General features: G+C 44.1%; 2 protein-coding genes across 2 annotated transcripts; both read right to left on the bottom strand.

The window, feature by feature from the left end:
* Nucleotides 1-692: 692 nt before the first annotated feature.
* On the bottom strand, nucleotides 693-1,864 carry LOC117839902 (uncharacterized). Its single transcript, XM_034720336.2, has one exon. The coding sequence runs from the start codon at nucleotides 1,560-1,562 to the stop codon at nucleotides 936-938; it is 627 nt and encodes a 208-aa protein (XP_034576227.1). The 5' UTR covers nucleotides 1,563-1,864; the 3' UTR covers nucleotides 693-935.
* A 152-nt stretch (nucleotides 1,865-2,016) lies between these two features.
* LOC117839901 (uncharacterized) lies at nucleotides 2,017-11,739 on the bottom strand. Its single transcript, XM_034720335.2, has 14 exons — nucleotides 9,268-11,739; nucleotides 9,046-9,174; nucleotides 8,789-8,956; nucleotides 8,635-8,702; nucleotides 6,901-7,424; nucleotides 6,589-6,804; nucleotides 5,826-5,924; nucleotides 5,113-5,228; nucleotides 4,824-5,033; nucleotides 4,433-4,705; nucleotides 4,175-4,322; nucleotides 3,749-3,882; nucleotides 2,843-2,923; nucleotides 2,017-2,761 (listed from the first exon to the last, which is right to left on the bottom strand). Exons 1-14 carry the CDS (start codon nucleotides 11,722-11,724, stop codon nucleotides 2,675-2,677), a joined length of 4,710 nt encoding a protein of 1,569 aa, XP_034576226.1. The 5' UTR covers nucleotides 11,725-11,739; the 3' UTR covers nucleotides 2,017-2,674.
* Nucleotides 11,740-13,115: the final 1,376 nt, after the last annotated feature.

Raw genomic sequence — 13,115 nt, 5'->3', positions numbered from 1 at the left:
TATGAATGAGAACTTAAACTTCTTTAATGTGATGGACTATGTATAGTTATGCTTATGTTGTGATGATGTTCAACTAGTTGTGCTTGTGAGGTGTGTTTAAATCCTGGACATGGCTCATGACACAGGATTGAGTTGATATGACTTAATTAAATGGGTTTAATTTGGAGGTTCCTCGCAGAAAGTTTATCTCAGATAACATTTGAGGACGGGGGATGTGCAGTGTTAATCGATGCCCATGCATCTTTCCACAAACAGCATCAGTCCACATGTCGCCGAATCATCCTCAAGCAACCGTGCTGCTAGCGTGCACTTTGTTTTCGTTCCCAGCTACGGCATGGGAATTGAAACGTTCAGCAATCTTTGTTTTTGTATGGAAGGTGCAGGCTTGCAAACTGTTACTCCTATTTCGCCATACTTATTCCGGTCCTGAACTCTGAGAAACCAGACATGTGGTATTCGTCCGTAGTAAATTGATGTCTTTTTCTTAGACTCTCATCCGCCTGGACTAATGTTGTAAATTGACTTGCTGCTCCCCTTAATCCTCACTACTGACAGCTTGCTCGGGATGAATTGGCTGCTGATTGCAGATGGAACAATGCGCCGCGCCACCGAGCCAAGCCTACTTTCCAACTCCCAAGTTCAAAGAATCGATTGAAGTGGCGCACTAATCTCATATTCACAACAGGTCAACAGGCGTGAACTGGTCACTTGTAGCATAGCATAATCGACGCAATGAAACATATCAGACCCATTGGAGCTATAAGCTGTTGACGTGTATAACCCACCAAGAAGGAATACGTACTACGTAGCCTCAAAGATAAACGCTATTAGAACACTCTACGTCTACTGCAAGAAATCCAAGAATGGCCATGACAAGTAAAATACGTAGCAAATAAGATACGAGTGGAATTACTGGCCTCGATTGATTAGCTAGCCTATCCACGCGAGCGGCCCCGGAGCGAGTCCCAGAAGACGGGCCAGTTGCGGCGCGCCTCGTTCCAGCCGAGCAGGGAGCCCTCCCTGGCGGGGTCCCAGCTGGCCGACACGATGCCGTAGCTGACCCCGAGCAGCGCGGCGCCGAAGAAGACGAAGGAGACGCCGAAGGGGATCCACGTCGGCACGTCCACCTTCCGCACCGCCTTGAGGTAGTAGAACAACGGGAAGAAGCCCACGCCCAGCGCCAGCGGCGCGCCCACCGACACCCCCACGCGCCGCATCATCCGGTTCGTCACCACCTCCGGGATCGCCACGTCGCGCTCGTCGTCGTCGTCACCCTCGTCCTCGCCTTCGCCGTCGGCGTCTGCCTTCTGCGGCAGCTGCTTCCTGTTGCCCCGCCGCCGGCTCTTCCCCGGCCGGCCGAGGGTGATGATTTTGGGCTCCGCGGTGGCCGCGTCCTCCTCGCTCCGGTAGTTCTTGTTCCTGCGGGCTCGGAGCGGCCAAGCGCCGCGGCTCGGAGCGGCTGGGTGGGAGTGGGAGCGGAGCCCGAAGGCGATGGGAGTGGAGCTGCAGGTGAGGAGGGCGGCGTGGGCGCGCGGAGGGGAGAGCGGGAGCGGCAGCTCCATGGCGAGAGCCCCGTTTCGAGCCAAATCACTTGCTGCAGGGAGGGAGGGAGCATCTTATCTCTAACAGGCGAATGGGACAGCAGGCGCGTCAGTGCGAGGCATAGAGACCTCAGTTCCTCAAGGAACAAGAAGTGCCGTTCAATTCAGGCTTTCGAAACGGAAGGAAGTTTATGTTCAAATTTCTCGTCCTACGCAGAAGATGGCGAATCAAGCGTCAACCGACTTTAGACTTCATAAGATTATCAATGTTTTGTTTTCTGTTTGGAACTTAGTATCAGATTAGTTGCGTCTAAGGCCCTTAGTTTGTGTTATCATCTCGTACGAGTAACCACCAAAAGGCCTCATGACCTGTTGTTACATTCCAAATGAATGATCGCTGGGAGAACGGCGAAACATGAAAAACAGCAGCAGCTTTTTTGGTTGCTACTGTCAGAATCAGTCAGAGGCACCAACATGCAACAGTATTTGATGAGGATTTTGTTATTCATCGCCTATAACCATATCACAATCTCATGGGGTCACTATGTTGACTCATGCTTTACAGATTTCTCTGAACACAATACCTGCCCCAGAGTTAGTACCGTATTCCAAATGGTGTTTCTATTCCAAACATTTCTCAACGAGTGAATACAGCTCACACCACATCTTCATTCCATCTCCTCCCATTAGAAACCTTCCGACAGCAAAACAAAGGCTCCTATACCAGACTCCACATTGTAAGCACAAAATTCTATACATGGTTGGTGCATAATGAAGAGCTTTAGACAGATTCAGCTAGACTTGTTCGATGGCAGTGCGAATGCCCCCACCCACTTGATCGGCAGTGAAATCTTATTGGCAGATGGAAGGGTCAGAGGCTCAGTAACTATACCCAAGGTTAAAGGAAAATAAGAGACAAGGATAATCAGCTCTCTTTCTGCCCAAGTATGCTCAGATGACTGCTCATTAAGGGCTCGACAAAAGCTTACGGATCAATGCAGCTGTTGAATACTCTATCCCCCCGCTCAAAACGAATTTGCTACTCTATTTCTAATCTTCACGACCACTGGGAAAAATCTATATATCTGAGGGCATGTTAACCACTGCACAGCTCCCCAGAAGCTGAAGCATAACTAACTCGCAGCCTCAAAGAAAAGCACTTGCGGTTGCAAATGACCCTTTTCACACATCACAAGAACATCACCCCAACTACCAATAACCTGCACAAACGACATACAAGGTCATACTAAGCAAGAGTAGAAAAAGCAGACGTGGATGTTCATTTTAGGTTATCTGGTTACCTTAACAGTCTGGTCATCATACATGACCCACCTTCCATCCTTGAAAGCAAAACAATGATAATGCTGGCCATAGTAACAAACCTGCAGGTGTCAAGAGCAATAAGATATACATCTGATACTGTTTGGATTGACAGATTTCTAAACAACAGATTCAGGTAAAGACTAGGTAATCTAGTGAAAACTCATGCTATTTACTTAAAGATATAACAACCTTACTGTAAATCTGTAATTTGGAGGAAAGAGAACAAATCTATATCTATTTGATTATCCAGCTGATAGGTATAGAGCAACATACAAATATAAGATGATAAAAAGCTACAAAACAGAAACAAAACTAAAATTTACACCAATTGTTTTTGGAACTTGAAGAGCCATGTTACTGAAGCAGTTGCCAACCAGAAGTAATAAATATGTCACCGCGATTATGAAGGGTAATAGTAGGACAATCACGTTGATGTTATGGGTTTTAGAACAGCTGAACGTAATTTGCTACTACACCTGCATCTAACTGCTACGCATAATATGCTGCTGTTGACAATCACGTTATAGTCTAGTTGTCACTTTTCACCTTAAATATATTCAACCGGCTTTGCAAATACACACACACACACAACTGATTACATATCCTATCAGCGTACAGTTCAAAAAACAAACAAAAAGATGCCCTAGCGGGAGATAGCATCCTATTTCTCAAGCTGGAGTTATTTTGGTAGCTCCCCACCTCCCAGCATAATAAAAGGATTGCAGAAGAAAGCGAGCATATTTTTGCTCATACAAGTAATGCTCGACATGCATAACAGAACAATATAAATTACAAGTTCAAGAAAACAAGTATTAACAAATGTACAAAACCATCCATATATTCAGAATGAGATAGAACAAAATAAAGGGTCTTCATGGCCATACCACTGACACCAGAGTGTGCTTGCTTCCTTGATCTATACCATGGAAGAAGATGCTAATGTCTATCTCAGTTGAAATACCAGCCAAAGTTGCAGATATGTCATCCACACTCTCTTTGTTGTTCTGCCATCCCAAAACTAAAATGAAAGTTCAAAAGGTAAGTAGAGGCATGCCAATAAATGATCTCACCAGACATAGAGCATGAAGTGTTCAAGTGCAGGCATAACATGCCAGAAGCAGGCAAGAATTGCAGTTGCGCATTTAAGGATGGTCAACTAAGAGAATACAGCAATCTATTAACAAAACATAAGACAATCCAAAGAGAATACTGCAAGGTCAAATATTTGCCAAACAACTGCTTGACTGGACATGGAACTCCAAAGTAAAAAATAATTGCAGCCTGAAACATCCCAAGAGCAAAATGCTTACCAACTGTAAAAACGTGCGGGCGACTAGAAAGAATATGGTGTTTATGATTCAATTTTCCACAGCCACCAACATCTTGATCACAAGCTAGCTGGTCATTCATTTCGACAATCTTCAAAAGTTCATCAAATGAATAATCTGGACACATCATCTGAAGAAGAAGGAATAGCTAGGAATCAGTAACTATCCTGACTGCAATATATAAACCATAGATTACCCTTAGAGAAAAAAAGAGGGCACAATCAAAGCAAGAAAACTAACCTTTGCAGTTCGGAGCGAACTAGCATTGATATTGTGGAAAAATGAGGTATATTTGAGGCGCCTAGACTCAAATTTACAATTGTGACAGTTCATCCGTTCATATACGTCCATTCCAAAAAGATTATGTGCTATGCAAGAAATATTTGCACAATCCCATGATCCAACACAATTCTTCTCATGAGATTTACCATGAGAGACAGTACGAGAAGTGTACGACTTATGCAAACACTCAAAGATTACCCCCAGTACCTCAGATGCATCGTTCATTTGCCCCTGCAATGAGCATAAATTGATTAGGGTCAATGAACATGGAGATCGCAAGAATATAATGATAAAATGCTGAAGGATTGTGTGTAAAGCATTTGAACTATCAAGGGAGGACGCCATTTACCTCCTGAAAGAATTTGCTGTTCGGGTAGGATTTACTCAAAGCGATCCTCAATGAAGTAGGCGCAACTGCTTCTCCTTGACCCTTGGAAGCTTTGCTCAAGTCACTGAAGATATCATATAATGCACAGACAGCACAAGGATCTTCAACATGCTTGTGCAGTAATGATGTTTTAACGAACTCGTACCGAAAACGCCTTATATGCCATAATGACTGCATACAGAAGAACATTACTGTCAACAAGCACGGTTACTTGATCCTGAAGAAAAGCACATTACAAGTCTATGCTTACCTGAATAATCACATTCAAGAAACAATTGTATTCACCAGCAGCATTTTTAAGGCCAGCCCCACAAACTTCTGCCCCATTTGAAGCACTTATTGTACCAGCAGGACAAGTATCATAACCTTAAATGATATAACTTAAGTGAGAATGATGGATATTGCAGAAGACGAAAATCATCACCATTAACATATGATACTAAGAGAACAATCATCGTAACATCACATCATCATTCCTATATAATGATCGCTCCGCATAAGAAAATAGCTATTTAAATCCATTTGCATCCTCAACTAGCATATCATCTCCAGCATAAGAAAATAGTTATTTAAATCCCTCTGCATCCTCAACTAGCATATCATCTTAAAGTACATAAAGTTGGTGAAGCAACACAACAATAAAATACATACTCTTCCAAGAACTACTCTAATCAAGCTTAGATCCTAATGTCGGAAACCTGAGGTAACTATATAAATACTGCGGATTAGTATTATAATCGTAAAATTATTCTTCAACAGGGCAACAGGACATTGATATGGAAACACACAGCATCAATAAGTTATTAGACCACTATGCATTTAACAACAGGAAAACATGTTTCATGCGCGCTATAAAAGCAGAATATTTGTAGATCGTATAAGTGTTGAATACAGATGTTCTTGTGAGCCTAAGATTTGAGCATATTCATAGAGAATGGAAGCAGCAATGAAAAGGAAAGGTACCAAGGCTTTGGCGCACAGCTTCATCGAGATCTTCCTGAAACCTTTTATCAAAATCATCCTCAATGCAGACATCTTCTGATGGTATTCCATCACTGCCAACTGGATGTGAATACAGAAGTTTGGATAAAAAAGAAATTAAAATATATGCAGCATTAATTCCATTTATCTGATAATTTACAAGACATGATGTCAAGGAATTAGGACCTAAAGAAAAATTAGAACAAATATGTAAAAATGGCCATAGTAAACAAGATACCTAGAGGTTGCTTTCGTCAAGTAACACGAATGCTTAAAGCAAGAACAAGAATACTACGGAACTAAAAGCAAAAATACAATACAATTGATGGTTTGATGTATTTCAATGATTTATAAGTTTTTAGCTCTATACTCAGGCATTCCAAGATGCATTAAACTTATTTGTTATCAATCTGATTGATTTCTATTATTCATGGAATGGGTTTGTATCATACGAAACCCAAAAAAACTTTTTTTTTACAATAAAAGGCAAGTCCAGAAGGAAACGGAACCAGGAATGTTGTGGTGCTTGTAAAATTCGATACCATACAGGTTAGAAGGAACCACTGCATATTATTACTATACATGCCACTATATGCTAATTTAATGTGTCAAGCTTAGCAGAGTCTATATGAAGCTTCAACCACTATATCCCGTACTGAAAAATAATAGTGCAAATAATTTTATATGGATAGAGTGATAGACTTAAGGATATACAAAAATAGCATGGATATACAAAAATAGCTACCTTTCTCAAAATTTGACTTCTCTGTTCCTGCAGCGTGCCCTTTATTAACAAACTGTCGATCATCTGAAGGCAACACATGCAGCTGATTCTGTTTTCCATCATGATAGTTGTGATTTGCATAGGGAGCTATTTTACTTCTACTGCTCCATCTAGGAGCTGCCGTACCAAATTGTGGACCACATGCCCTATCATCATCATAAACAGCACCAGGCACACCTGCAACAATAAACAGATATTAAATGTTAAAATTGTAAATGGCATTGATAATGAAAGCTCTTAACTTGTACAAGGCAGAGCACCATAACCCACAACCTTGGACATACTTCTTTTGTCCTTCGCTAGTACTTTTCTTAGGCTTTTGGATGCTAGGGTTACCCTGAGGTTTTATATGTTGTGCATTTGTCCAAATGCCATTCATTTTCAGTGTTAACCTAGAGACCCTCATATCACTGCTGGTTAATGCCTGTTCCCCGGGTGAGTCCCATCCATTATGTTCCCCCCTAAAACTGTTCTCAGTGTAGCTAGAGTGTTCTTGCAATGGAACATCAGAATAGCGAAAGTCGCCAAACTTAATGCCTTCGAGATTCCCTTTTCCAGTGCTTGAAAGACCAGCTGTCCCAACAACAGAAGATGCATAGGTACTTCTAAATTGTTCTGCAAGATGCTTCTGCTTTGTTTCCTCTTCTATCCGTCGTTGATATTCCAGAGTCTCTTCCAGCTTTCTTTCCTCAGCTTCAAGTTGTACTCTATGCCTAAGTTCTTCCTCTTGTTCATTGAAGTAATCATCACTTGTCGAGAGTTTGCAATCCAAATCATCACAATCAGCAACAAGTTGACTGCAAAAATATTAGCATGGTCAAAACAAGCATGCAACAAAAAAAAGGTCAATGAAAGGCATATTCCATTGCAGCTTCTTTTTAATCATGCTGCCTGATCTAAAGAACTTAGGCACTGATGACTGATGAAACAAGCATTCTGCAGTAAATTTCTAACAGAAGCACATAAAAGGTACATACAAACATCTCGGCATTAATTAGATAAAGATGGCCTCAAGCACAAGATAGACATTAAATGTGCAGCTTGCGTGAAGGCACACGGTACCAAGGCATTCACATGATGTCACGATAACCCAGAATCATATGATTTGTTATAGAGATAAACTTGCCAAACAATATTAAACCGAAGTTTTAGCATTCATTTGATAGGGGGTGGGGGTTAATGTTGATGCAGCCAACAAAAAAGAAACACAGACTTCTATTAGTTTTTTTTCCTGAATCCATTATCTGTGTACACATAACATTCCTACCCCTTTGATCACCTACATCTAGGGGGGCATATTCATTCATGAACAGAATCCTGTTTCCCACAACAATTATTAGCCATTGATCATCGAAAGTGAATGGCTTGTATTAAATTTCTTATCAGGCTGACATTTATAACCACAATAACCAATTAATTGACCTCAGATGGTATTGGAAGGCATATTATCTAACTCTCTAATCTACACAAGTGGAATTTATGGTTTTAAAATAATATTTGCATGATAGCATGCAGTGCCATCACTGTTCTCAACATTACCCAGCAAACCTATCAAGCAACATGACCAGCTCAAATGGAACCAAAATTACTGGGTAGGGCTAACATCTCGTTCAGGAAGTAAAATAAAAAGTATACCACATCAATTCCTTCCTACTGTGGCCAGATGATACATACCACGATATATGCACGAAAAGAAATAAAAAAAAATAGTATCAAACAAAGCAACCTTGTAATAACAAAACCAAACATCGTTCCTCAAGTAAATTCTATTGAAAAAAATCCAATTTTGCAAGAACATATCATATGCTGAACAGGATGCAAGTTAGTAGAACTAAGTAACAACGGATACCCAAAACATTAAAGTGAGAATTCCAAACGCTTCCATAAGGAAACATGTCAGGGCACCGTACCCAATTAAGGAGAAACTTGAATATATGTGCCCCTCAGAAAGAGCTCTTCTTTAGCAATCAAATTCATGAGAACAAAGGTACTACAAGAATCACTTACAACTTATCTCTTGTTTCCTCATCAGCACTGTCTTGGCAAACAAGATACTGGTCACTCCAGCTTGAATCCTAGGGATCAATTAGGAGAATTATAGCAAGAAAAGAAATTTCCTTGTTGTAAACAAAAAGCCTATTGCACTTAAAATCAGAACCACCTTGGGGTCCTTGGATCTCCGAGAATCCTTCAACTTCTTCTTCTCTTTTGACTTCTCATGGTTGCTAGCATTCTTCTTAGCATCCAAGGCAAGTTCTGCCAGGAAGGCTTCCCTTGCAGCATCAGATCTCTCTCTGGCATCCTTGTCCACCAGCTCTTCCAGATGGGTCTACATATACATAACACAGCCACAATTAAGCAATGAAGAACCAAAAACCTAAGGCACTAAAAACAGAGTTTGTGGTGCTGCATACGAACTTGCAAGAACGATTTCATGAGGGGTATAAGAACCGTTCGATAATCAAGAGAAGAAGCAGGTCCAAGCTTATGCTCCAGTTGATGCATCACAGCTACATTTCGCATAATCTTAGCATCTATCTTGCTAAGCTGCAAACCAAAAAAAGGGTTAAAAAGCATATATTGTAAATGCATTTTGAAGATTTCAAGTAACTCCTGCAGCTAAAATCCACAAGAACTGACCTCCATTGTAATTTGTTCCTTCATCTTTGAAACAACCACATGTACCACTGAATCATTTGATTGCAAATCAGGCAGCCTCCAACCTTCTTCTTCTGTCCCATCATAATCACAAAGGCGTGGGGCCATGCTAGAAAAAGCCTCATCATAACCAAAGTGTGATGTGTGAACTTCCTTCAAAATAGATGAGACTACATCCAACTCAGTTCTGCTCCTGTTGGTCATCACCTCAGCATTGAAGTCCAACAACTCCTCCTGCCGCTTCCTGAGGAGCTCCTCGTACCCTTGGTAGTGCCCCATCTCATCCCTATCGGTTTGCTCTTGAGCAAAGATGCTCTCTACAGAAATCAAGGCCTCCTCATTTCTCAGCTGTTCAAGCTTCCGTTCACATAAGTTCTGCAAGCTGTTGAACTCCCTCTCAAGTGCCCGAAGAAGGTCCACTCCTTGATTTGATCTTTCCTCGAGCATACGATTCCAACCCAATAGCTGCTCTCCAATTGAAGATCCAGCGTACAACCATGAAAGCAGTGCATCAGTATCAACATTCTCAGAGACAAACTTTCTACCAAAACTCTCTCCATCAATGATCAGTTCTGATGAATCAGAATTAAGTGTAACCTTCTCCAGTCCATCATGATTTTTTGGAAAAGTATCCCCATCACCTAGTCCTTCATCCTTCTCTAAGTGCCTATTGAGTCCAGAGGACTGCATTAAGTCCTGCAAGAATTTTACTACCTTCCTCAGTGATGATGCCTCTAGAAAGCAAATGCAATGTGGTGACTCATCCAACGAGTGATTGAGCAGCAGTGACTCAGACAGCATCCCCCTGAGCTCCTCCATAGCAAATTGTATCACCTTGTTCAGATTGCTCACTGAAAGATTCTTGTTCTTCACAAGGATTTGGAACAATGAATGGATCCTCTCTAAAATATTTGCCCTTTCACCATCATCCGAGAGTGGCCACTTACGGTAACCTTCCCTCATCACCACCGCAAAACCATCAGACTCCTCGTTGTGTGGTGAGACTGATGATTCTGACGTGTCCGATTTGTCTTTGTTACTCCAACTGTCCGATGACATCGAATCCTTGTCCCTATCCAGGCCAAGATTGTCGGCTTGCTCTTCCTCGAACAATTTCAGTGCTGCGGTAGCGTCCAATGGCCTCCAGTTCCAACCAATGAGCATTCGTGCCCAGCCAGCATCAATCTCATGTGGCACCATATCTTGTAGCTCAGGTGAGAGTATGCCAACATGCTCCCGGAGCACATGCAACCGGTGTGACTCTGCATCCGCAAACTGCTCCCGGCACCTGCCACATACCCAGAACTCCCACTTGCCACTCTTGGCGGCAAACCCTAGCACCTCATTAAGCACATCAGATGCCACACTGGCAGCATCTTTCTCCTTATGCATCATGGCAGCATAGTATGACTTGAGCTCAGAAATGCTAGTGTTTAAGAATGCAAGCCTTTGCTCCACTGGTATCGCGGCCCAGTAGGCACGCACCTGGTCCATGCGATCAGACGTGGATGAAACCGTGACTTTCCTAGAGCCGCCTCTTCTCCGGTCAGCACGATGCCCACCCACCGATGACTGAGACGATGAGGAGGGGGCATCATCTCCCTGTGACTGGGAAGAAGTGGGGGTGGCAGCCACAGCGCCGTTGCTCTGCTCTTTCTGCTGCTGCAGCAGCCTCATTGCAGCCAGGCGTACCTCGATCTCCTGGCGGCGCTCCTCGGGGGTCTTGGTGGCCTTCTTGATCTCGTTTGGGCGGCGCGGGGAGGGCAAGGTGGGGACAAGCCGGCCCTCCATGGGTTCCTCAGCAAGACGGCGCACTGGGATGAGGCGGAGCTTGTCGTCCCCCGCGCCGCCCAGGGTTTTGACCCAGGTGGAGATGGAGGCGAGGTTGGCCTTCTGGATCAGGTTGCGGAGCTCGGATTGGACCTGGTCGACGTCGGGGCCGGGCAGCCTGAGGGAGTGGGGCGCGGGGTCGGAGGGGGCCTCGATGCTGAGCCCGCGCTCGCACTCGGAGACGACCTCCTCGTAGCCGCGGGCGTCGGTGGCGGCGTCGAAGAGCAGCATGGCGTGGAAGTGGGCGAGCTCGACGGAGTCCGGCGCGAGCTCGACGGCGCGCTGGGCCGCCTGGAGCGCGGCCCGCTGGTGGCGCGCGCGGGCGGCGGGGTCGTCGAGGACGGAGGCGGCGCGGGCGTGGACGGTGCCGTGGGCGCGGAGGAGGAGCGGCGAGGCGCCCTCCCCGTGGCGGGCCACGGCGTCCTTCATGAGGCGCAGCGCCCGCGCGTGGCTCCCGCGCTGGAGGCACGCGAGCGCCTTGTCGACCTCGGCACGAACGGCGGCGTCGGCCCCGCCCCCGCCCCCGACCCCCGCCGCCGGCGGCCGGCGGGGGGCGTCGGGCGGAGGCGGAGTAGGGTTTGGTGCGGGGGTTCGCTTCTTCTTGCCCATCGGCGGAGCGGAATGAGATTTGGGGGGCGAACCGGCGGAATGCCCTATAAAAAAAACGCGGAGCCGCAGCCGGAGCGCAGTGCCCCTCCCACAGACCCACACCACACTCTCCATTCCTGCCAGTGGGCCCGGGTCTAGGTCTACCACCTAACACGAGCGTGCGCCTAGCCGATCCGATGCGAATCGCGAGACAGGTGCTGGTGCTGGTGCTGCTGATGGGGACTTCGGACCTCTCGCGCTCGGTTCAGCTGCAGCGTCGCGTGCGCTTTCTTTTCGCCGGTGATTTAATCAGGCCCCATGGGCCACGTTTCCTTTTTCTTTTGGGCCTTGGTTTCCCTTCACTATCAACTGATTCACTCACTTCTCAAAAAAAAAAAAAAAAACTGATTCACTCACTTCGCCGGTCACCACCAATGAATGATGGATGCCACGAGAGACATTTTGCGATGCATCAGGGATCGAATCTGACCGCTGCCGAGTGTTGATCGAAGATTACATCGTCGTACTATAATAATCCTACTAAAATAACGTGATGGTTTTTTTAGAGTTTCGTATGTGGCAAAATTTACAAAGGGTTTATTATAATTTGGATCGATAGCCTAACAATATACTCCCTCCATCCCACTAATATCCTTTTAGATTTGTTCTAAGTCAAACTATTTTAAATTTTATCAACACTAAATAGGTAATCTAAGAAAATATATTTCATAAAAAATCTAATAAAACTTGTTAGACATCAAAAGTATTGATATATTTTTTATAAATTTGGTCAAACATAAGATAATTTGATTTGGGATAAAATTAAAAGGACACTCTTTGTGGGATGGAGGGAGTAAGTAGCAGTACAGTAGAGAGATCTCTTGGATCAATCCAGTAGCCAGAGACTTTTAATAAAAAAACAAAATGAGTATCCAGAGAATGTGTACAATTGAACATCACACATTCGACAATGAGCCACCTCGACCTTATGATGAGATGCAACTAACACAATTGACCACTTCAATGTGTACATTGGTCACCGGTTGGATTGAGCACGCGTCAATTTTTGCATCTGTTACGTGTTTGGCCAAGGAAAATGTGCATCTTACGCATGATTATTAACTGCGCTACAAAGACAAAAAAAAATGAAATAGCATACGTGTGACCGGCATGCCGAATGCAAAAAATTATACTAGTTATTGCAATTCAATCTACATAGTGGGTAAAACCATGCCCTGCAAGCTAAGAAAACATAAGGTGTGAAGGTCTTCTTCAACAATAAAAGTGTAACGCTATATTCAGTTGAAGTAACTTTCAGAGGTTATTAGTGCGCATGTGTCGTCCGTTTTCTTGACAAGCTCCTGATGTGATTTACTGGCCTTCAACCATTTTACCGTACATTATGCAAGGCA

This window comes from Setaria viridis, chromosome 9 (assembly GCF_005286985.2).
Source record: "Setaria viridis chromosome 9, Setaria_viridis_v4.0, whole genome shotgun sequence".
Classification (NCBI taxonomy): Eukaryota; Viridiplantae; Streptophyta; class Magnoliopsida; order Poales; family Poaceae; genus Setaria; species Setaria viridis.
The sequence above is the reverse complement of the archived record's forward strand: the minus strand, read 5'-3'. Positions and strand labels throughout refer to the sequence as shown.